We start from the raw sequence: 26,157 nt of genomic DNA, 5'->3' as shown, positions 1-26,157 counted from the left end.
CATAGCATTTCTAAACCTGCTTAAATCCAGAAAGACTTTTATTACACAATTTGACTTTACATCAATAAAATGTTAGGTATAACATTATAGATGGAAGAACAATTTAATTTGTATTGAAATAAATATTAGACATATGAAGCACATACAGTGAAAAAGGGTAACAAAAAATTACAGGTGGAGACAAGACTTTGCTCAACCATCAAAGAAAGCCCTTGATACTTCCAATTTCACACCATCAAATTTATCATTCTTGCTGATTTAAGCAGAACACAAAACAAATATGGATCCTAGGGCTTACTTTCACAGGTACCAGCATGGATAATTTACTACAGTGATCCAATTTGGAATCAGCAGAGACCAGTAAATCGCTGCATAAAAGAAAGAGCGAATGAGGTCCTTTTTCCTTAGTGTCAGCAGGCTATGATTATGATGTTTATTACATTTTCTTGAAAGGACTTCACATTTTCTCAAATATGCAGGAGAATGGTATTTCCCCTCTGAGCCCTGCATTAGCATTATGTGCTTTGGTCTTGAATACAGGAGAATGATGAATTTTTCAATTTATTTTATAAATCTACAGTCTGGACAGTATTGGCTTGAAGAGTATATATAACTCCCCAACCTATATAATATATTAAAAATGGATTCAGGAGAAGTTTAGTAAGAAATGCTGACATTCTGTATATACAATTTTTTAGTTCAATATCTCCTGTTATATCAAGCACCAGCAGTGATGCATTTATAAGTCAAGCAGTTTCCATGACTCTTTCTAATCTTCGCAATCCTTGTATATTTGTTCCAATATACACACATCATAAATATTACCTGCCCAAGATGTTGCTCTTTTGGTCTCAATTTACAGATACACCTAGACAAAAACTAATGTCAAAAGGAAATGTTCTTAAAGTTACACAAGAGAAGAGTAAAAGCTTGGAATTAAATGTTATGAACAACAAAGGTTAGTTTCAAAAATGCTAAGCCTATTTTTAAAATGTAGCTTTAGAAGGCTAGAAAAAAAAGGGAGGCAGAGGCAGGCGGATCCCTGAGTTTGAGGTCAGCCTGGACTATAGAGTGAGTTCCAGGACAGTCAGAGCTACACAGAGAAACCCTGTTGGGGATGCGGGTGGAGGTGGGGAAGAAGGGAGAAAGCAAGTAAGCAACAAGCTAGGAAAGAAAAAAAAATTGAAATGATTCTTGGGCCCTTCTTTCTCCTACAATAGCCAATTGTTAAGACTCTAGGAAACACAGCTATCCATCAACTTTTCCCTATAGTTTTCAAAGAAAAAGAATCCACTTCAGATACAAAGAATACTGCATTTTGTCTTGTCACCACCAACTCAAACTCAGTGTGTGTCAGTTACATGGCATGCACAACACAAAAAGGGAGACCCCAGAGAGAGCATTCACCCAAGAATGTGGCCATTCTGGATAAGCCACTTAAGTGCCACCTCAGATCACAAAAATCTCATTGATGAACTAATTACAGGATACCTTCCAAACTCCCAGCAGCTCCTTTGATATCCTTGATACCAGCTCCAAGAATGGCTTTGCAGTCAAACTATACAAGACTGTATGAGCCAGGTGGCGGTGGTGCACGCCTGTAATCCCAGCACTCAGGACTCTGTGAGTTCGAGGCCAGCCTGGTCTACAGAGCGAGATCCAGGACAGGAACCAAAACTACACAAAGAAACCCTGTCTCGAGAAAACAACAACAAAAGACTGTATGCATTAAAGAAGTGTCGAGAAACTCCAGACTTTTCAAAGGTATGCCATGCTCTAGTATACTGTTTGTCAAGCTCACCAACACACTGCCTGTGTGGAATTCCCCTGGTCCTAGGAAGGCCAGTGGTGCCAAGAAAAACCTTTACAACTACACTTGGTTTTCAAACTCAGGTAGCACTCCTGATATAATATACAAACTGTTAAGTGCTTTCATATTACTTGGAAAGTCTCAATCATAAGTTAAATTGATTCTATCTAGTGTACCTACAAATGATGGAAAAAATTAAAATTCCATCTCTCTATATAAGAAAAGATGAAAAAAGTAGCTATCATTTCTCTACATCTGGAAAGGGGAAATAATCATCTTACCATTTATGTCCTCAGGGGACTTAGGCCGAGAATGAAGAGATGACAGAGACAGCAGCACACATGTCACTCCCAACTGTGTCCAGTTTTACTAGCTCATATTGGCAGTGAATTTCTTTTGAATATTTTATATTATAAAGCAGTACTCCTAAGATGGAAGTATAGCCCAGTGGTAGAACAAGAGGCCCAGGTGTCAATCCCCAGGCCCATCTCCCAGCATGCACATAAGTACTTACCAAATACTTGTTCACTGTTCAATTACAGGGGTCACAGAATTAAAATGCCTAGTATTATGGTCAGTTAAGCACGTTCGGTAACATAGCATTTCACCAAACACAGCTGTAAAGATGGGGACTACCCAAGGAAAGAGTGACACCTACTGATTATAAACATTAACTGTCCACAGCTATTTTCCCCCCAGATGATTCATCAATCAAACTCCTCAATGTTAGCTGAGGATTTTACCATAATCTCTCAACTGAAACGTTTTTTAGAGAACTCAGTTCTATTTGTCTAGTTACATATGCATCCATTTTCCTTTCTAGGGTATTTTCTAAACTTACAAATCTAATTCAAATTTTTGTCTAGATCTTTAGATGTAGGGCTTTGCAATTTTTATTCAACAGAATCCATTAATTTTCCAGAACTTCTGGTTTGTTATCAAGCTTGCCTTGACATTCTCCGTAAGGGATACATAAGTATCTAAATTTAACTTTTACAATTAGCTTTGTTGTTTTTCTTCCAAAAGCATTTACCTTAGGGAAATTTTATTTCAAGCAAATTTAAATACAAGTTGCACTTAAGAAATTGCTCTGTGGCTTAATATTAAAATATAGCCAACTTGCCAGGCATGCCTTTAACCCCAGGACTTGGGAGGCAGAGACAGGCAGATCTCTGGGAGTTCAAGGCCAGTCTGGTCTGAGTTCTGGGACAGCCAGGACTACTCAAAGACACCCTATCTCGAGAACAAACCAAAAAAAAAAAAAAAAAAAAAAAAAAAAAAAAATCCATTCAACTCAATGAGAGATGAAGTACACAAAGGAATACAGAATGCTTGCTAGAGAACAACAGGTTTTGTATGAAGCTTCCATCTGTCCAATGGGGTTTAACAAACAACAGCACTGTTCCAGTTCCTAAAGGACTAGATATTCTGGATGATAAACCAACTTCCTTTAAACTTTAGTTATGCAGTAAGTGTTACGTTTCCCCTGCTCATCCACTTTATGCACTGTTACATTTCCTGTATTTTGATAGGCGTACATGGAAACACTAATTTCAGATTCAAGATCAGCTGACTGTACACATTCACACACAATGTGATATTTCTAACTACAACTTCATGCAAACTAGTAATCATCTAGTTTGTAAACATCTAGTAATGTTCAAATTATAAAATTTGCCTTTTCATGGGTTTGAGAATATTATTTATATTCTGCACCTTCCTTTAAGGAACAAATCTATATTTCCATTCAAGCACGGGTGTATCAGAAATAATGTAATTCTGCAGTATCATTAAAAAGGCTTAATTTATATCATTAAACATTGGAAATTACATTGTTAAAGCCAGCATGAATTAGCTCCTCTAAGGAAATATTTTGACCAATATTATAAAGATCTAAAACTCACTTATACACCTTGAAACATAAAAGGCAATCCAGGTACAAACACAGCACACACATACAACAGATAGAAAAATTGGTGAAATTCAAATAAATTTTGTACTTTAGTTAATCCAAGGTTATTATCTTACTTTGCATAAATGTCTTACTAATTAAAAGATGCTAATATAAAAATAGACAGGTAAGAGGTACATGGGAACTCTCTGTACTACTATTCTGAACCTCTTATAAATCTAAAATGTTCCAAGATTGAAAAAAAAAAGAGAGAAAATATTCAAAATAAATATTCCTTTAGCTGCCAGAACTCGATGTCACTCAAGACAATGTTTTAGAACATCTTAGAAATCAGCATGTTTACATAACGTTACAGTCACTTTATTGCTCTACAAAGTTGTATTTTTAAAACCATCAGATTACATATATAGTGATAAGGAGGCTAGGCACATACATTAAAAAAAATCAACAGGATATTATCAAGTTGCTTCTCCAACTTGGTAGATAAATATTATAAAAATGTAAAAGTAGCTGGTTAAAGCTAAGCTGTCATGTAGTATTTTCTGGAAGTCTACCCCAAGACTATCACCTTTCTATAGATTAGGAGCTTAAACAAAAAGAAAACTGATGTTACAAGCTACTAATGAATGGATCGAGAAATCCAAATTACATGCAGATAGAAGAGAACTGGGCACAAAAAAAAGACCACAACATTACATTACTCTATACTAAAATTGTGCATTGTTTTAAGTATTTCCAATCATGCAACAGTAATAAGGATCAAAATGACTTCTATAAAGGAATTGATGGAAACTCAATTAAAAGACTTGAACATATTATCCAGCCCCAATCACAGATGCATTATGCATCCAATCCCCCCAACCTCATGTATGCTTTACCAGGCTGAAACACCCATTATCCCCCTCAACTATTCCCCATTAATTACCTTACCTATAAACCTTTCCATTTAACCTTTTGAATCATATTTGCTGGATAAACATGTAATCTACAGAATAGTCTTCATTATTTCAGAACATACAAGTGTAATCACATGCTCAATCTTCAATCACATCCTTTCAAAGGCATCAGAACTGCTGCTGCAAATTTCTAGGACCTTTCAAGCCTGAGAAACCAAGAAAACTGGAGTCAAGACACTGAACTAGGTGTTTCTACACACTACAGCAACACTGATGCCTATCTGGGGACATGGTCAAAGTTACTCAGTAGGTCTCTCAAAGGAACGCTGTGTCACTACCACCTTCTAGAGTACATGGTTACAGGACCCCAAAGAGCTAATCCAAAACAGGCTTACAGCCAAGCCGTTTTCAAACACTATCAAAGCCACAGATGGACTGATGGGAATGAAAGCTTAGCAGGGCATAAAATAAATACAGAATTTCCCTTGTAATGGTGCAGGCTAAACACATCTGTCCTAGCAAAGCAGCACAAGCTGAATGTGAAATGAAACTGCAGGGGAATGTGCTTCTGTGAAAATCTCAACCAAAACTAATGAATGGAAAAAAATACTGTCTCAAAATTTACTGAATTCATCTATTACCATAATGAACTCATTCCAGACATAACTTGGGTTAATGGTTGAGGTGAAACAAAGTTCAGAATTCTTTTTAAAAGAAATAAATGTATTTCATGATGTAGGCATAGCAGCATCTAAAACAATTTAGTAACATTTATCACTAAATACAAATTTACATACCACAAACAATAATGCACAGTAAAATTTTCTCAGAAACTGTTAAAGGCTTGATTTAACATGCCAGGAAAATGATTATTTTTGCACTGAGATGCATTTACGTAAATCACGTAAACTGAACTGAGGCCGGTGTTAGACCTGTCTGTCATTTAGACCCCTATCTGAATTACCAGCTACTAATGCTATCTTCTACACACAGCTTAACTAGAGGTTAGACTACGCAACTGTTGGTGCCAGTCTGCTAATGAAGGCAATGCTCTGGAGACACAGTCTTCTCACAAACAGTGGGCAGGAGGGCTTCATTATAATGTGCTCCACAACAATCCTCAGTTCATTAAACAAGTTCCTGGAAGATAAAATAGTGGTGTTCAGAAACACAACAATAAGGCAATGAAGACAAATAATGCTGAGAAAAAAGCTGACCAAAAAGAATTTAAAGAAATAGCTGGGTGTGGTGGTGCACACCTTTAATCCCAGCACTTGCAAGGCAGAGGCAGGCAGATCTCTGAGTTCGAGGCCAGCCTGGTCTACATAGTAAGTTCCAGAACAGCCAGAGCTACACAGTGAAACCCTGTGTTGAAAAACAACAAAAATTTAAGTCAAAGATGAACCTAGAAAACACTGTAGGGAATATACAAAAGGAGAACCCATGCACAGCTATCTAGCCCTCAGGTACAAGTGCAGGAGGTAGGGAGCCTAGGATTTCAAGGCCAGCCAGGGTAGCAGGAGGATTCCCATCTCATCACAGACAACATTCTCAAAATCCAGTGTCTTTTTGAGTAGAGAAGTAAGAAAAAGCACTTTCAAAAACAATGGTTATATCTAAAAGGGATTATTTACATTTTTTTTAAGATTTATTTATTTATTATGTATACAGTATTCTGTCTGCATGTATGCCTGCAGGCCAGAAGAGGGCACCAGGATCTCGTTATAGATAGTTGTGAGCCACCATGTGGGTTCTGGGAATTGAACTCAGGACCTTTAGAAGAGCAGTCACTGCTCTTAACCTCTGAGCCATCTCTCCAGCCCTACATTTTTTTCTTTACTACTCAGTTTTCACATTTTACAGACAAATTCAATTCATCTTTAAAAAGACCCAAAAAATTACGTAACGTGCAATCCACACACCGTTTCTTTCTTTATTTTGTTTTTTTTTATTTTTGTTTTTTCAAAATAGGGTTTCTCTCTGTAGACCTGGCTGTCCTGGAACTCATGTTGTAGACTAGGCTGGCCTCAAACCCACAGAGATCCACCTGCCTCTACCGCCCAAGTGCTGGGAATGAAGGCATGTGCCACCGTACCAGGCCACACACTATTTCTTTAAATAAATAAATGTTCTCTCAGAAGTTTTCTGGACATTAGGAGTTTCAGTGCTATAATGAAGTTAATGGAGACAACACTGAACATATTCCTCAACTGCCTTAGACTCCAGAGCGCTGGGTTTGCAGATGTGTACCCCTCCCCTAGCTATGAGCTTTTTAGACTCCATGTAACAGAAGTATAGGAAGCTACGGTGCACATAAGGAGAGACTGCTATATATTGATCTGTGACTACTTTAACTATGGTCTTTGTTTCAATTAAGAAAGTCACATATTTCCTAAGCATTAGAACCTTAAAAGATGATAAAAAAACAACTCTAGCTTCAATTTCTAAAAAGAAATATAAGGTCCCCATCCTTGAATGGCTTAACCTCCAGTGTTTTTACTTAGGCTGCTGCAAAAGTGTTATGCACTCAGCAGCAATATACTTCAGATTTCAATCTTTTCTAAGGCTAGCAGTAACAGCAGACAGCTGCAGCTCCAGTAACAAGGGCCATTCCATGGAATACTGTGCTGCTAAGCTGTTTGCTGGGGCAGGTGTACTCAGTGTATTTTCCACTTAAGAGCGAATTTATCAGGATGGGAACCTGTAAATGAAGAATCAGTTTATACAACTACGTTTTCACTAACCCCAGCTAGTTTTAAAACCAACAACTTAAATTTCAAAGATATTTCTTTCTTATAAGTTCTAAACTATTAAGAAATTTCCAAGAGTTATAAATACTACATCTGCACAGTATATTAAACAAAACAGATTTAAGTTAGTCACAAGCTTACCGACAATATGGATTTCTTCTAGAGGAATAACGAAGAGTGAGAAATCTGTAGTATATAAAAGGCTGCAGCAAACTTCCTTGGCCACTGAAATAAACAAATACAAGGGCGATGAGTACATATTACAATTCATATATATATTCAAAAATAACAAGCAATTTAAAAGGAGAATATGTGTGTCTTCATCATATGGTCAGTAACAATTACCTGATCTAGGCACAAATTACTCTTAAAAAAAAAATAGAAGACTGGAAAAGAGCAAAATGCTATTACTTAAGTTTTTACAAATATATCCATATATTAAAATCTTAAATACTAAAACTCAGAAAATATTATCTTTAGAATTAGCAGAGAACTGATTTAAAAAAAGCAAGGTTTTTGTTGGTATTTTTAAAAATTATTTGTGTGTGTGTGTGTGTGTGTGTGTGTGTGTGTGTGTGTGTGTGTGTGTGTTGTTATATGTGGGCATGTGTGTGTAAAGGTCAGAGGGCAAAGTCAGATTTCTCCTTCTACCTTTCCTTGGGTTCCAGGGATCAAACTAAGGGATCAACCTGAGAGCCAGGCTTGGAAGACAAGTGTCTGTACCTGCCCAACCATCTTGTGGGCTCAATGTTTTGTTTTTTTGAAACAGAGTCTCAATATGTAACCCAGGCTGTCCTAGAACTCCTAAGCCTATCACAGCATTCTGGGAGCTAAGACTACATGTGTATACCACCATGCCCACCTGAAATTAAGTTTTAAATCTTAATAAACATCCAAGTTAAGAATGGCTTATTTTATGAGCAAATAAAAACTCAAAACTATACCAACTAAATATACTGACAGAGCCTATAGTAATTATGTTCTTGACTAAAAAACCGTAATTCTAATACCTTAAGAGGCAAGTATGTGTGTGTTTTATGAAACTCTTAAGTCCAGAATTATTTCCTACAAACTACCTGGATTAAGACACTCAAATAGTCAGGCGGTGGTGGCGCATGCCTTTAATCCCAGCAAGTGGGAGGTAGAGGCAGACAGATCTCTGTGAGTTCGAGGCCAGCCTGGGCTACAGAGTGAGTTCTAGGAAAGGTGCCAAAGCTACACAGAGAAACCCTGTCTCGAAAAACCAAAAAAGACACTCAAATAACTAAAAACAAAACAGGAATGGAGCTGTGGACATGGCTCAGTGCTAGATAGAGCATGTACCAGGCACGCACAGACTCTGGATACAAAGGAGAGCGGAAGGATGAACTAGGTATACACTGCAAGTTCAGGTAGACACAGTGAAGCAGCAGGGTTAGTAAATCATATCATATTTAGTCATTTAAAAATCTTGGCCATGAAAAATATAATGGACAGACATAGTGGAACACACTTGTAATCCCAGCCCTTGAAAGATGGAGGGAGGTGGTCATTTTTAAACATATAGTGAGTTTGAGCCAGCTTGCCTATAAGGGACTCAGTCCTAAAAAACCAAAAGGAAAAAAACAAAGAAAAACTCACAGAGTAACTTTGAAAAAAAGCAGAATGTGAGGCAGAGAGATGGTTCAGCAGGTAAGGTGCTGGATGCCAAGCATGATGACCTGAGACAGAACCCTGGAACCCACATGATGGAAGGAGAGAACTGACACCCAAGAAATTGTCCTATGACCTATACATGTGCTCACATACATACAAAGAAATAATGCATTAAAAAATTATTTTTAAAGACAGGTTTAATGGCTTTAAAGAATGCCTTGGGAAGCTGAGGCAGGAGAATCTCTGTGAGTTCCAAGACAGCCACAACTACATAATGAGATCCTGATGTAGAAAACATAAACAACAAAATCTTTTTTAAAAAAGAGCTTAGTATTTTTAACCCTTTCTTCTAATTTGTACAATACTTTCATAATAAAAATAATTTACATGATTATAAACTTATTACTTAATGTGACATTTTGCCCAACAAATAATCTAACAAAATTTTAACAATCTAAACAAATATTTAGGGGCTGGAGAGATGGCTCAGAGGTTAAGAGCACTGACTGCTCTTCCAGAGGTCCTGAGTTCAATTCCCAGCAACCACATGGTGGCTCACAACCATCCGTAATGAGATCTGGTGCCCTCTTCTGACCTGCAGTCAAACATGCTGTATACATAATAAATAAATAAATCTTTAAAAAAAACCAAATATTTAACAGTGAAAATATAGAAAACGTTCACTGAAAACCCAGTTTCCCACCATCCAAGTTAGCCCCTGATGAAATTTACAAAACACTCCCCTTAATCTATCCTTCTACACACAAGTGTAGAACAAAATGACTAACACTAACACAGTGCTCATCATGTAATAGCTCACTATTACTAGTGTTACAGTGTAACACTACTATGAATGTGAGACAAAACAGCATGTACCTGTCCTTGCACATACCCAAAAAATACAAATGAGGAACACCATATTTGTTGTTAACCAACTTTAACTTCTATTAACATATAATATGAATATAACATGCAAACTATCCAGTTCCTTTTACAACTTCAAGCATTCGATCTTATGTTCCTACCATGACTACCAAGCCTCCCTCGTCTGAATGCTTAGGGTGGCTCTAGGACACAATAAGAAATAAAGCTATAGCTGAGGGTGTAGCTTGGCAGTTTCTGCTTACCATGCAAAACTTCCTGTAAGCACCTGAGGATTTTGTTTTGAGGACTAAACCCCCTCAAAACAAACAAAAACCACCACAGGGTGCTTATGTCTCAGCATCCTAGTACTCAAAAAGTAGAAGTGGGAGGACTGCCTCAAGATGAGCCCGGACTACAAAGCAAGACCTTGTCTCAAAAATCTAAAACATGGAGGGGAGGGAGGAAAGTAGGGAAGCAGAAAGGGAGGGAGAGGGGAAGAGAGGAACTGAAGAAAATGTAAGAAAAGAAGCAGAGAAGTAAACAAACTTCTAATGACCATCTGTCTTTGCACATCTGTGCATGCATATGTAAGATAAAGTCAAGAATGTAGGTTTATCATTCAGTACAGAGCTCTAAGTAATACAGCCTCTACTAATCAGATAGTGCATCTGCCATGAAGGGAGCATAGAAAGACTAGTGAGAGCACGATTATTTTAATTTTATAGTTTGGGTTATATTTAAGTTACACACTTAAAGTATTAAGTATTCTATATACAATATACTATTGCACATGGAAGGTTGAGGACATAGCTCAGTGGTAGAACACTTGCCTAGCATGTGTCGAAGCTGTGGGCTTGATCCCCAAAGACAAAATAAATAAACTTCATAAAATGATTTTAATTCATTAAATTAAAATTATATGAAAAACATTAAATACAAAACCAGAAAAATCTCCCTTGTTTATGCAAAAAAAAATAATATTAAAAAGCAGCTTACAGATTCATCCATCAGAAGAACAATTATGAAAATAAGAAAAAAAAAGTAGCCAGCACTGATGAGGATGTAGAAAAAAAAGTATGCATGAGTGGTGGCAATGTAAAGTAGTACAAACATTATGGAAAACGGGAATGAACAAATAATGTAACCACCTCACGATCCAACTATTCCTCTTCTAAGCAAGTATCCAAAAGAAATGAGATCAGTATTATCAATGAGATCTATGCACTCCATGTTTACTTCATCACTACTCACAACAGCCAAAATATGGAATCAACTGGAAGTATCTACCAGCAGAGGAATGCATAAAGACATGTGCTACATATTCCCAAGTATACACACACGGTTGAATGCTAACCAGTCTTAAAAGGACGAGACACTATCATTTACAGTGGGAAGATAATGGACGGAACTGGAAATGACAAGCGTGGGGCTGGAGGAAGGACTCAATAGTTAGAAGCAGTTGCTACTCTTGTACAACATGGAGGTCTGGCTTCTAAAGCCAAACGGCAGCTCACCACTATCCCTAAGTCCAGTTCCAGGGCCTCTCCTGGCCTCTGTGGGCACCGGGCATGCACACAGTACACATGCATGCAGGCTGAACAATCACATACATAAAAGTACATAAACCTGAGATAGAAAAATTAAACACTCACTCAAATGCAGTTGCTAGCAAAGCTGTTTCAAGGAAGAGTAAAACAGTAATCAGCAGAAGCTAGGAGCAAGAGGAATACAGACAAGCTGAGTGTTGAGCTGCACAGACTAGGGAGATGACTTGGTAGCTAAAGTGCCTGCTGCACATGCATGAGAACAGGAGTTCACAGGCCAGGGGCTTACTAAGTAGCCAGAGCAGGCAAAGGGTGAACTCCCAGTTCAGTGAGAGTCTGGAGAGTGATAATGGAAGACAACTAATGTCAACCTCTGGTATCTACACACACACACACACACACACACACACACACACGTTCATTAAAGAAATAAATTCTAGTGAAAAAATTATCTTTAAATGTATTTCTGATAAACTCTACTCTTGAAAATTAAGATAACAACATTGTCCACAGTGTTAAATAATGTCTTAATGAGCTCAATTGAGTTAAGGATCAATAAAGTAAAAATCTGCTATAATTCTAAAATTAGGTTCCATGTTAGTATGCTAAACTTTAGGGTGTAAGCTTTAGAGGTGAATAATTTACAAACACAGCTGCATCAAATCCTATAATCAACATTTAGGAAATGGATTTTCACTATTTATCTATTTCAATTACTACTTTGTTTCAGTGCTAGAGGTTAAACACAAAGCCTTACATATGCTAGGCAATATTTCCTTTTAAATGAGAAAAATTCAAGGCCCAGAAACAAGTTAAAAGTCTTATCAACTGCAGTCCAGGTCCAGAAAACCTATTTAACACATTTTCATAGCTAGGTATGGTGGTGCACACCTTTGATCCCAGTAGGGAGGAAGAGGCAGGTAGATCTCAGTGAGTGCAAGGACAGCCCGGTCTACAGAGTGAGTTCCAGGATGCCAGGGCTACACAGAGAAATCCTGTCTGGAAAAACCAAAACAAGAAAAAAGAAAAAGAAACTCAGGAAGAGGAGGATGCAGGACTGGAAATCCAAGGCCAGCCTAGGCAATTTAGTGAGACCTTGTTTCAAAATAAGGGGAAAAAAAAGTAAAATTGGACTGAGGGTAGTACAGTTCAACAGCAGAGTGCTTACTAAGAAGTGCCAGGACCTGAGTTCAATCCTTAGTACAGGAAAGAAAAAACTAAAAATAAAACCAACTGTCAGGCATATAAAAACTTCATTGATCAGTCAACAAAGACTAAAAAGTATAAAGTTTTATACTCAGTAACAATAACTTGTACAAATGAACAATACTTGTACAAATGAACAAAATTATGAAAAACAAGTATATAAACTTTTTTCCTAGACAAGAGTCTTACTATGCAGCCTAAGCTGGCCTAGAACTTAAAATCTCTTGTGTTAGTTTTCCCAATGCTGGGATTACAGGCCAGGGCCTGGACAAACACATAGACTTTTTAAAGAACATTTTGACATGGTCTAGTAAACACAAAGTGCACTTAAACACAGAAAAATTAATTCTGATATCTATGTTAAAGAAACCATTGTTGGTATACAGATATAAGCAAACTAAGAAAGGTGTCTACTGCATCAATATTTGGAAAACTAAAAATGTAAAACACCAGGGTAATAAAATGGAACATACTAATTCAACAGAACAATGAATAACCATTAAAAGAAACAAACGGGAGCTGGAGAGATGGCTCAGTGGTTAAGAACACTAGTTGCTCTTCCAGAGGTCCTGAGTTCAATTCCTAGCACCCCACATGGTGGCTCACAACCATCTATAATAGGATCTGATGCCCTCTTCTAGTATGCAAGTATATATGTACAGCACGCATACATAAACTATAAATAAAATTAAAAAAAAAGAAACAAACATTAACTCTAAAAATTCATGCATTATGGCAACTCAGTAAATATAATAAGCAAATAAAGCTATACCCACAAACTATACTTTCTACAGATATGTTTCTCTCTCTCTCCCTCACTTTTTTTTTTTTTCAACACAGGGTTTCTCTGTGTAGCCCTGGCTATCCTGGAATTCACTCAGCAGACCAGGCTGGCCTCGAACTCACAAAGATCCACCTGCCTCTGTCTCTCAAGTGCTGGGATTTAAGGCAGGCACCACCTCGACCAGCTATGTATTTTCTAAATGGATTACAAATGGACACATATCAAACTGCTTACTCTGGAACAGAGAACACAGAACCACAACTAGAATTCATTATAAACAGTTCTTTTAGAAGGGAAGTGTATCCAACCTGGAGCCTGTGAGGCCACATGAGGCACAACACAGCTAAAAATCCAGTCCAACATAAAATAGTAACCTTATTTAAAATATTGTGGAAGGTTTTTTTCCTTTGCTCGATCATGAACTTCACTGATGACAACACAGCCCAGAGAAGCCAATAGATTAGATACCCCTATTAGCTTATCTATAAAACTAAAATTTAAAAGCAAGCTTCCAGGTAGATATGTACATGATTAAAATCAAATGCAAAATTACCAAAGGAGAGACTAACACTGCTGTGATAGTCTACCTCTCAAAAGAAGTCTTCTCTATTATTTCCAGATTACCAACAAAATATGGAAACAACTGTAGGCAATTGTTACTGTAAGCCTAGACTTTGAAAATGTCTCCTTATACCACCTCAAAAAAGGCAAGAATGAGCTGAATTAGACTTCAAGACGGTGCTGGCTAGTTCTATGTCAGCTGACACACACTATAGTAATCTGAGGGAACCGTAGTTGAGAAAATGCCTCCAAAGATCGAGCTGCAGGCAAGCCTGTAGGGTATTTTTTTAATTAGTGATCAATGCGGGAAGTTCACTGTGGGTGGAGCCACCCTGGACTGGTGGTCCAGGGTTCTATGAGAAAGCAGGCTGAGCAAGCCAGAAGGAGCAAGCCAGTAAGCAGCACCCCTCCATGGCCTCTACATCAGCTCCTGCCTCTAGGTTCCTACCATGTTGGAGTTTCTGCCCTGACTTGGTTTGATGATGAACTGGGATATGGACTTATAAGCCAAATGATTCCTTTCCTCCCCAGGTTGCTTTAGTCATGGTGTTTTATCACAGCAATAGTAACCCTCACTAAGACAAAAGACTCTCCTATATGTAGCATTTTTAAAATTAATTTTCAAAAATTAAAAATTAATCTCCAAGGGTTAAATGATGTTTCACAGGTGTAAAGACAAATTTCCTGTCCCAGAGCTATTCATGGATGCTGGGGAAAGAGGAGTCCCTGTCTTCAGTTCTACACTCACTGATGAGCCCACCAGGCTCCAATGGATAGTCCCACACCCTGGTCACACAGACAGCCCTGATTTAACACAGTGGATAACAAAAAAATATACTATAGGAAAAGGACTTGTAAGAAGGAATAGGGATTGGAAAGGATAAAAGGAAAATAAGTGGGTGGGGAGAATAACTACATGCACTACATACATGTATTAAATTGTCAACAAATAAATTTAATTAATAATCAAAAAAGACATCTAAGCGTGGGGAGCTTCTAGGGAAGAAAGATTTCAACAAGAGAAAAGAGAAGGTGAGAGAGGAATAGGGCCATGAGAAGGTAAAAATGACCACCACTCAATATGCACATGCATGAAAATGTCAAAGAAAAAGCATTTCCAAAGCCTGTTAAAGCATTTGCGCCTGGTTTTTCCCATGGTGCGATGCTTCTACCAGAGCATCTGGAGTGCTCTACCTGAGGGTACAGGCTGCACTTGCTCTGATTCGAGCAGGATGCAATCTGAGCGACTACCCTTCTGTTCACCTGTCAATCTTCCGAACAAGCGTGTCTGACCTCTCACCTAAAGAGCATAAAGACTGTGGCAGGCATCAAGAGGATCTCATTGCAAGCGATGAACTTCAGGACGTTTTGTTGGTTAGCACTTAACTTATCCAAGACGGACCTCAGCAGAGGTAAACTATTTGAACCCTTCGCCTAAAACAAAAGGAGACAAGCATTAGAACTAACACGGCACCTTTAATAACTCACTAATCACCCTAACACCAAACTATGTGGGTGCTCAGGACGTCTCTTTAGAATGGCACCACGTACCTCCCAAGTGCTGGGATTAAAGGTGTGTACCATCACAGGAAGGAGAGGCAGGTAGATCTCTGTGAATTCAAGGCCTGCTTGGCTTACATGGAGACGTCTCAAAAAAATAAAGTAAAAGCCAGGCGGTGGTGGCGCACGCCTTTAATCCCAGCACTTGGGAGGCAAAGCCAGGCGGATCTCTGTGAGTTCGAGGCCAGCCTGGGCTACCAAGTGAGCCCCAGGAAAGGCACAAAGCTACACAGAGAAACCCTGTCTCGAAAAACAAAAAAAATAATAATAATAAATAAATAAAGTAAAACAAGACAACACCCTCCCCGCCAAAAAACATATAAAACAAAAAACCTTACACTGGTATGGTTATACTCAGGCAGTAAGCCAGTGACAGACAGGAGATCTCTGCCAGCTCATCAAACTTAGAGTAATAGGATTTTGGTTTGGTTTTCGAGACAGGGTTTCTCTGTGTAACAGCCCTGGCTGTCCCAGAACTCGCTCTATAGACCAGGTTAGCCTTGAATTCAGAGATCTAGCTGCATCTGCCTCCTGAGTGTTGGGATTAAAGGCATGTGCCACCAGCACTCGAAAGTTACATGTTTTTAAATGAAGATGTGCATTTCAAACTTCAGGGAACTGGAAGAAAATTTTAAGAACAATCCTTTCTACAAAAGCGTCTACAAAAGACCAAAAGATGCTGTTTTATAACACTTTAACAATATAATCTTTAAATTTAAAAATTTCAAATCACTAAAAAAATTTCTAACAAGTTTGTGGGGAAAAAAATGTCTGAAACTCCAAGTCAAACTAACTATGGACAATGTAAAAGGCAAAGAAACAAACAGTCTTACTTACATCAAGGACCTTCTTAGTGTATGTGGCAGCATGAAGCAAAGAAAATAACAAGACTGGGAATATACTCACTGGAGAAGCGGTTAAGGAAAGCTTTGAAGTCACTGAGCACTGTAAGCCCATGCCCACGGCTATGTGCAAAGCAGAGCTAGGCAACACCTGACAGGGAGTTTGGTGGGATGGCTTTTCTTTCATAGCCAGACTTTGAATCAAATGAAGTTCTACCTCATAGGAAGAAGTAAACTTCCTCACTTTCTAAATCTTACCATCCATCTGGGAAGTCAAAAACATTTCTAATAAAGCACCACAAATATCTGCTAAGCAAAGCTAAAATGTAAGCCACCCAAATGATTGAATATAGTTTTCACCCCACATTGGCCATTTTGTTTCTTTAGGATTTATTTATTATTTTTAGTTATGTGTTTGTACCTGCACGAGTTAATGTTCACCATACACACACACACATGCAAGTGCCCTTGGAGGTCAGTGGGACTGGATCCTTTGGAACTGTAATTACAGACAGTTGTGTGTTGCCTGATGTGGGGCTGGGAACCAAACCTAGATCCTCTGCAAGGACAATATGAGCGCTAAGAGCCATCTCTCCAGCGCACTAATTTGGTCTTAAACACAGAAAATCTTCTACAGTGCCTTTACACGAGTCGACATTGTAGACAAAGGTGTCAAAGTAATGTGCTTAAATTCCATTACTTTGAGGAAATATACCTGAGTGCTTTTTTTTTTAACATTTTGAATTTGTAAAAATTCATACTGAATTTGTAAAAAAAGACTATAAATTTCAGCTTACATAAAATCTACCATAGAGGCCGGGCGGTGATGGCGCACGCCTTTAATCCCAGCACTCGGGAGGCAGAGCCAGGCGGATCTCTGTGAGTTCGAGGCCAGCCTGGGCTACCAAGTGAGTTCCAGGAAAGGCACAAAGCTACACAGAGAAACCCTGTCTTGAAAAACCAAAAAAAAAAAAAAAAAAAAAATCTACCATAGGTCTTATTGGCTTTAAATTTTCATATTAAGTCCAATATTTACCTACCTTACACTAGGTAAATACACAATTTTCATCCAATTTTTCTTTTTTCTTTTTCAAGATAGGGTTTCTCTATGTAGCCCTGGCTGTCCTGGAACTCACTCTGTAGACCTGGTTGGCTTTGAACTCACAGAGATCTGCCTGCCTCTGCTTCCCTGGGATTGAAGACGTGCACCATTACCATCCAGCTCAATTTTTCAAAAGAAAGAAAACAGAAATGGATCCACTCCAATTTTTGCCAGGTTAATAATAAAAAACTTGTCAAGTATTTACATGAATGACTGACTATCAATGATGAATGGCATAAACACTAGCCTTAAAATGTTAGTGATAGTAACATCAGCACTAGAAATGAATCGCTATTTTTCTGTACTAGGTAAAGGTATGGCATATCGGGAAATGCTAACTGCTAATAATTTGCATATCAAATTCGTTATCACCTTGACTCACTCAATCCAGTCAGTGAGCAGCTATGCCCCACACATTAGAAGAATCTAAACAGAAACATGCATCCTCCTCTGCAGCCTAAGCTGGCCTCAAACTCTCATTCCTCCTTGCCACAGCTTCCCAGGTGCTGGAATTCCAGGTATACACATGTCTGGCTCCAATTGAAGACTTTTTAATGAATCAGACTCCTTTAAAACTTGAAACTTAGAAACTTCTCATTTTTAAGGCCTATGTGAAACTCTGCTAAAGCTTAAAAAAAATCAACTTAAACTGTGACACCCCCAGACTTGGAGTCTGATTCAGTAACAGAGGCAGTGCCAAAGTATAACCTTCAACAGGAGTCAAGATATCTGGGCTCCAGTTCTGGTTTTCACAAACCTCATTCTCCTAGGCCAAAGTTCATCCTCTGTCAAATGACCACACAGACACCACGGAGCCTTGAATGAGTATTTATCTCCTCTAATTGTCTTCAGTTCACATATCCTTAAGCGATTCATCTTAGCTTTTGTGTCACTTTATTTTTCCAACTTTTGGTTTGGAGACAGGGTCTCACAGAAGCCCAGGCTAGCCTTGACTTCCTACTCTCACTTTCCAAGTGACGAGATTACAGGTGTGTGATTACATGCCTGGTTCAATGTCACTTTTAAATTATTTAGAAAGACACGGAGTGAAAAGGCTACTATTTTATTAAGTGCCAGTCACTGACAGAATAAGGACAATATATCACATTAAGAACAAAGGAATCCCTGCACTTGGGAGGCAGATCTCTGTGAGTTCAAGGCTAGCTTGGTCAACAAAGCGTAGTTCCAGGACAGCCAGGGCTACTACACAGAGAAACTTTGTCTCGGAAAAACAAAACAAAACAAAACAAACAAACAAACAAACAAACAAACAGAGCAAAGGCCCAAATACATTTGTAGTATTCCTTTGGGCCACCTTTGCATATACCCTAATTCCCAATTTCTTTAGGAATTAGATTAGCACTTACTATTGATGGTCTTGTCACTGCTCACTACTTCTCTTCCCCAACTCCTAAGAATTAACCTGCTGAGTCAACTTGCTAGCCTGGTTTTGCTCTTTGAGACAAAGTCACACTACGTAATCTTGGCTGACCTGAAACTAGCTATGTAAACCAGGCTGGCTTTAACCCTCCTGTGCCTCCCACTGCTATGATTACAGGCTTATCACACTTGGCTCTTGTCCTTACTTTCTATTTTACGTTATAGCAAATTATTTTCACAAGATTAATTTTTTTTGTTCCTAGGTCACTGGTAGCTGGGGTAGCCAAAAACTTTTTTTCAAGTAACAAATTTGTAGGGCTAGAGAGATGGCTGTGGGTTAAGAACACTGGCTGCTTTTACAAAGGACCTAAATTTATTTCCTATCACCCACCCAGTGGCTCACAACTGCCTACAACTTCAGTTGCAGGGTTTCAACACCCTCTTCTGATCTCCACAGGCATCAAGCACACATGTTGTACATACATACACACAGGCAAAACCCTCATACATGTAAATGTGCGTGTTTTTGAAAAATTTGCATATTCCCACCAAGATATGGAATTGAAATATGAATATGAAATATGAAATAAAGATTTAAATACTAAATTCATGTATAACCTTGTGCTTTGAATGTTAATTGTTAAATACCTGCTAGGCTTACAAGGCAAGAATATTGAGAGACTAAGCTTAAATTCCCAAAACAGCTCTACAGAGTTTAGATTTCAAATTTTGGGGACAGAAATTTGATATTAATACATCTCCACATAAATGACAGACTAAAAGCCAAACAAACAAGCTTTCTGAAACATCATTACTGTATCCTTCCAATAGAAAAACAATCAAGACATCTCCTACATGCTTAGCTGGCAATTTCACTGTCCTGAGTATGAAAAGGATACTTGTAACGGGGTAGGAATTGACGAAAATGAGTGAATACAGCAGGTAGTGACAGCTGTCCTCTAACAAGGCCTGAGCCAGGAATGCTCTGCTTAACTGGAAGTGTGGTAATCTCTGATGCAGCCTCAGAGCACTGGTGAGAGCATTTGCCAGCAAAGCACGCTGGTAAAAGCTTGCTGCTTCATGCAACCTGAAAATTACCAGAGGAAAAGTTATCATGAGACATCAACAACTACCAGGGCTCTTCTTCCTTTGTGAATTGCATCATAATTGCACAACACCTAAATCATTTAATTGTCAATAGAAAATAAATTACACGAATGTACTCCACATTCTGGGAAACATCACTTCAAATACATATCTAACTGTATAATATAAAGCATTCACTCTATCAAGTTAAAAAAGTAAGAACTGCAAAAACCATGACTGTCAATGAGCAGTCAAACCACAATAAAGCATCCCCCAATTGGTATTACCAGATCACTGTTGATTTTAATGGGGTTTGTGTTCATTAGTTCTATGCCATTTACATTTTAACAATTCTTTTTTTTTTTTTTTTTTTTTTTTTTTTGGTTTTTCGAGACAGGGTTTCTCTGTGTAGCTTTGCGCCTTTCCTGGAACTCACTTGGTAGCCCAGGCTGGCCTTGAACTCACAGAGATCCGCCTGGCTCTGCCTCCCGAGTGCTGGGATTAAAGGCGTGCGCCACCACCGCCCGGCATTTTAACAATTCTTAAAGCTAAAAAGCATTTCACACATGCCGACTTGAGTCAGAAACATGGTAATACGTACCCAAGAAGAGGCAGGACAAACAAAGCGGAGCAGTACACTGTGAACAAGCGAGAAAGCCACATTGCTGTGTCCAGTTTATTGGTCATCATGAATTGCTAGATTTGAAAAGAAAAATATTATGGTAAACTAAGTCCTAATTATGTTAAGGACAATTTATGCACTTTTATTCCTATGAAGGCTATTTTAAGAACCAGCTTATAACATTTGCTTTCTAGATTATTAAGTGGAAACTCATGGTACTTAACTGCTTCTTCACATATATGCTGTGGAAGGTATAAGAAGCACTTTCAGAAAAAAATCAGGACAGTAATTCAACTATACAAAATTTTCTGTGCTATTTCAATATTTACAATAATGGCTCTATCTATTTTAAAACAACATTAAATAAGAACTAATGGCCCTCAAGAGAACTATAATGTCTATTCTTAGAAAAATCGCAAACCCAAATAGGCCCCAGAACTGAGTAAGGCATCAAATAATAGGTTTGGATTAAATAAACCATTACAAAGAGAGAGGTAAAATCATTGCAGGAATTAGTGCTGAAGTCATCAGTCTATAGACTATCTGTCATGGACATGCAGAAGGGCACTCAAAACATGCCTGTCAAGTATGAAATGGTACCTGCTTCTCAGATCATATGACTCTCTGCAATCCACTACAGGCACAAGCTTTACCCTATTATCCGTGGACCTAGATTAAGCTTATCATGAAAGCAAGAACTTAAAATCTGCTTTATCACTTACATGGACCTCATATTCATTTCTAAAGAGGCTTTTATATTTTTAACTACAATGTTCAAAAATAGTTAATACCAAGATACAAACATATGTGGGTATATAAACAGAAGTCTCATAATACATATCCTCATTATATGTGACGGAATTTTTTTCTTCTAGTTGGTACTTCCAATAAACTGATTTTTAAAACACATTCATGCATCTATCCGATGTTTTTAAATACTACTTTTAAGCAATTTCATTCTGGTTTTCTGCATGTGTAAAATTTTTTTTTAGGAAAAATACAAGTATATTTAAAATTCAAGGGCATTATTACATGCCTTTTAATTACATACTAGCAACATCAAGAATATAAAACATGCTGCTAGCCTATTCTATTGAGATCTAGCTATTATACTGTGATGCCTCTAAACCTAACTGATTATAGCAGCAGTCAAATGCAAGGCTGACTCTAGCTTACTATGCTCAGTTTCTTTAGAGCATTCTCTTTAAAACCCATTTGATGGGCCATCAAGACAGTCCAGCCCAGGCTGCCAAGACTGACGACTGGAATTTGAACCCTGAGACCACCATGGAAGCCGAGAACTGACTATCGTAGGTTTTCCTCTGATCTCTATACATTCCACCCAACAAAATAAGTATCTGTGTAGGGTTTTCACTCGTCAGGAAGTCACTGAATCATCCTTTTCAGACATCTTTTTTAAAGATTCATTTTTATTACTTTTAATTATGTGTTATGTGTATGTGAATACATCTGTGTGGTGTATACAGTGACCTATGGAGACCAGAAGATCCCCTGGAGCCAGAGTTACAGGGGCTTGTGAGCAACTGGTAGGTGCTGAGAACTGAACGAGGGTCCTCTGAAAAAGCGGCATTCACTTTTAAACACTGAGCCCATCTTTCCAGTCCCTTATCCGGGTCTTCTTGATGTAGGTACGTTCTATTACACAATACAGCAGCTTAAAAGGCACATGGTGGTTTAAGTTTTTAAGTGTGAACTGCCTAATATATACAGTTCCAACCCCCCCCAAATTATTTTAATGAATCTTTGGATTGAACACTTGAGGGCAAATTATTCACACAGTCCCAAAGTATTAAGATAGACAACTTTTTTTTCTTTTTTTCTTTTTTTTTTTTTTTTTTTTTGGTTTTTTGAGACAGGGTTTCTCTGTGTAGCTTTGTGCCTTTCCTGGATCTCGCTCTGTAGACCAGGCTGGCCTCGAACTCACAAAGATCCACCTGCCTCTGCCTCCTGAGATTAAACTCCTGAGATTAAAGGCGTGCGCCACCACCGCCCGTCTAAGATAGACAACTTTTTAATTATAAAGGGGAAAACTGTATTTTTGCAATGGTGAACCGGTTGAGGTATCACCTTAAACATCACACCTGAATTCCCCAAACAGAGTCAACATAAAATGGTTCTTGTCTTGAGGACACAATCAGTCATGTAACTCCAGTTTCTGGATCACTCTGCAAAACAGGTCTAGACACTGCAACTACCTGTGTCTTCAAAACCCAAAGAGGAACTTCCGTTGATTGAGAGTCTCGAGGTAAGACTAATACATACAGTGGCTGAACTCTAAGGAGGGGAGGTGCCAATGGACGATGAAGGAAATCCGAACATGAACTACGTATTAGGTTACCATCAGCGTTAACCTTCCCAAATGGAGTGAAGAGGCGAACACTACTTAGCATTTGTGGGTTAGCAAGAATGTCAAACGGGTCAGCAAAATAGGTGTGTGTATACGGAGGTGCTGTCAAATGTTTTTAAAAAAAAAATCAAAAATTCAGTTTAAGGACTAAATGACAAGATGTCTCGGACAGAGCAGTACAACAACACTTTTCAGTTATCAAGTTTACAAAAGGGTAGTAGGCGTCCCCCTAGTAGACGACCAACTGAAGAAGAAAACACACCGCTCTCTCCTTTTCGGAATTTCTTAAAAAGGCTTAAAGGAGGTACAAAGGGCACTACTACGCGCCCCACGAGGCGTGCGGGTGGCAGCCTCTGCCTCAGATGGCACCTTCAACCTTGGGACCGGAGACAACCGGAGACTGAGCTGCGGGAAGGCGCGGGGAGGCTGCGGGAAGGCGCGGGGAGGCCCCGTGTCCCCGCAGACAGGCCGACGGCCACCTGCTCCAACGCCGGCCTGCAGCGTCGCTTTGGAAACAAACCTGGAGCTCCTCTCTGGGCCCCCGCCACTCCCTCACCCCAGCCCCGCAGGCAGCGGCTTCTAGAACGCTCCGGCCCCTCTCCCAACACTTCCTGCTCCTCGCCAACTCCCGCGGATGGAGCCGGGAGGGAGACCAGGCCGCTCACTCACCACAGCGCCCGCCCCTTGGGGGCCGTTCGGGGTCGTATCCGCCATGGGAGACACGCAGGGAGCCCGGGACGCTGAGACGGCAGAGAAAAAGAAGAGCAAAAAACGTCAGTGCTGGGGCGACGACCCTCCGACCCGCTTCCAGAGCCCGCCGGAACGGAACCCCAAGCCCCCGGAGCAACGGGGCCTCCCGGCCCCCTGCAGCACACGGCCCCGGAGCCCCCACGGCACCCGGGTGCTACCTGTCCCACTCGGTCCAGACCGACGCTGTCTTTTTAGAAAGACCCAAGCGAAGGCAGAGCTTCCGAATGAGGCCCTAAAGGGCCCGACCAACGCCGCCGGCTCCCGGGGTTGCAAAACCGGAAGTGCCCCTTTCGTTTCCGTGTGAGGGAGGTGGGGACGTTGAGGGTCACCGGGAGTTGTTTCCAGAGGCATGACGGGAAATGCAGTTTTTCTTCTTGTTTTGGTTCCACCTGCCCTAGTGGCCAATTGGCCTAGAGATCTAAGAAGTGAAACCGGTGAAGCAATTTTTGTCTTATCCAGGACTCAGTCGATTCTCCTTGCCGGCTTCCAAACCTCAAAAATCTACTTCCGTATACGGAAGCTTCCGAAATATGTATGATCCTTCCAGACAGGGATTCACTAACCCCTATGATTTAGTTTCTTTCAAGCTCTTGTGAAATCTGCTAGGTGACAGGCATTACGCTTGGCATGGAGAATATGAACATAACCTGAGAGACAACAGAGTAAATGGAAATCACAGCAAAAACTTGTATAAAATACGGGCATAAGCTGAGTTAATCGGGGGTGGAGGGAGTTTCCTGGAAAAGATCATTCTGACCCTAAATCTTGAAGGAAAAGGAAAACTTGGTTGAAAGGGGAAGGAGATTCCAAATAACGGAAAAGAGCATGTAAAGTAACAGAATAGTCAGAAGACAGTTTGGTGTGAACTGAAGGAATGTGAATGGATCTGGGGGATGAAAGATTGGCAGTACTGAGAGGCAGGATGTGCTAACAGAAAAACATTACTAGCGGAGGGGGTGTCAGAAGGGGTTGGAAGGGGAGAAATGATGGAATAATATTTTAATTAAAAATACATTTTTAAAAAGGCATCTGAACTTAACCCCGCAATCCAGAGAGCCACACTACACAGTTTAAGCAGAAGTGTGACATCATCAGGCTTAGAAAGTTCATGGGGAGGCCATTGCACGCAATTAGGGAGAGACGTGAAGAAATCCTGGACTGTGGTGATGGCGTGGGAGAAGAGAAAGAGAAAGATGACTTGAACGTGGCTGCCACAGTTTGGTGACTGGCTAGATAAAGGTATGCAGGGGAAGGGCAGTCATCTGCTGGGACCTAGAGAAGAGGCGGAAGGAAAAATGAGAAAAAGATTGAGAATAAAGCATGGAGGGACTGAGGAGGGGCGCAGACTAAAGATCTAGAGAACAAGTCAGACCCCAACTGGGAAACCGTGCATCTCTGTGCTCCTACTCTCTCAGAAGTGTAGTCATCTTCATGACGCATAGGTGCCCAGGGGCTAGTCAGCTGCTGCCTAGGAGTCAAAGGTGCTCTGTAGAAATGGAAGCTTTGTTGGCCAATAGCCACATTCAGATCCCCAGAATCTCCAGCGTAGGTTACCTGTCCTTCCAGCTCAGCTAACATGTTATCTTCTCTTCACTGCTCATGTATCATTTTCCCCACAGTTTATATTGATCATGGTCAAGTACTTGTTTTGAACTATTTGTTTAACCTGCCTCTCTCACCCTGTGTGTGTGTGTGTGTGTGTGTGTGTGTGTGTGTGTGTGTGTGTGTGTGTATACACATGCACTCATGCATGTCTTGGTTCACTCAGGGTATTAAAACAAACACAACAGACTGAGTACTTTAAACAACATGACTTCTTTTTCCTCACAGTTCTGAATGCCAAGAAATCCTAAATCGTTTTATCAGCAGGGTAGATTTCATTCTAAGACTTAGTTTTGCTGACTGAATCAGTGATCTTATTAATCTTAGTAGCTGAATTTGGTTTCCCTCTGCCTCTTCTGCAGTCTCAGATTTCCTGAATATAAACTGAAAAGAACCCTGGCTATTGGCTTATGGTGTACTAAAAAAGCTTTTAAGAAGGAATAGTATTTGAACAGACAAAAATTGTGCTGGTTTGAATGAAAATGATCACTATAAGGCTCAGGTACTTGAACCCTTGGTCCCCGGTTGGTGGACCTGTTTGGGGGAGGCTTAGGGGGTGTGGTCTTGTTGGAGGAAGTTTGTCACTGGAGATGGACTCTGAGAGTTTAAAGACTCATGCCATTCCCAGTTACTCTCTTCTCTCTCTCTCTGTGCTTCCTGCTGTGGCTCAAGATGTGACTTCTCAGCTTGCTATTCCAATAGCTGCCACGGCCTCCACTTCCCTGCCATGATGGACTCTCATTCCTCTAGAAGCAGAAACCCAAGTCAGCTCTTCTCTAAGTTCCCTTGCTCATCACACCAGAAAAGTAACTAGTACAGAAGTAGATAGCAATGCGAAGTCTGATTTACAATCAAGTTATCCCTTCAGCCTTCCCACTCTTAG

At 39.6% G+C, this 26,157-nt stretch overlaps 1 protein-coding gene across 2 annotated transcripts; it reads right to left on the bottom strand.

Annotated features, from left to right (window-relative positions):
- Positions 1-20: 20 nt before the first annotated feature.
- Tmem33 (transmembrane protein 33) lies at positions 21-23,965 on the bottom strand. 2 transcript variants are annotated; one of them, XM_052735058.1, is made up of 9 exons: positions 23,831-23,965; positions 23,592-23,662; positions 20,534-20,628; positions 19,746-19,933; positions 16,360-16,427; positions 15,263-15,396; positions 7,510-7,593; positions 5,638-5,758; positions 21-4,824 (listed from the first exon to the last, which is right to left on the bottom strand). In XM_052735058.1, exons 2-9 carry the CDS (start codon positions 23,634-23,636, stop codon positions 4,819-4,821), a joined length of 741 nt encoding a protein of 246 aa, XP_052591018.1. In that variant the 5' UTR covers positions 23,637-23,662; positions 23,831-23,965; the 3' UTR covers positions 21-4,818. The 2 variants fall into 2 exon arrangements, with proteins under 2 accessions (XP_052591018.1, XP_052591017.1); XM_052735057.1 differs by having other exon boundaries at positions 21-5,758.
- Positions 23,966-26,157: the final 2,192 nt, after the last annotated feature.

The sequence above is a fragment of the Peromyscus californicus genome, unplaced genomic scaffold (genome assembly GCF_007827085.1).
Source record: "Peromyscus californicus insignis strain IS unplaced genomic scaffold, ASM782708v3 Scaffold_13__1_contigs__length_99412109, whole genome shotgun sequence".
Classification (NCBI taxonomy): domain Eukaryota; kingdom Metazoa; phylum Chordata; class Mammalia; order Rodentia; family Cricetidae; genus Peromyscus; species Peromyscus californicus.
This window is presented reverse-complemented; position numbering and strand designations above follow the sequence as displayed.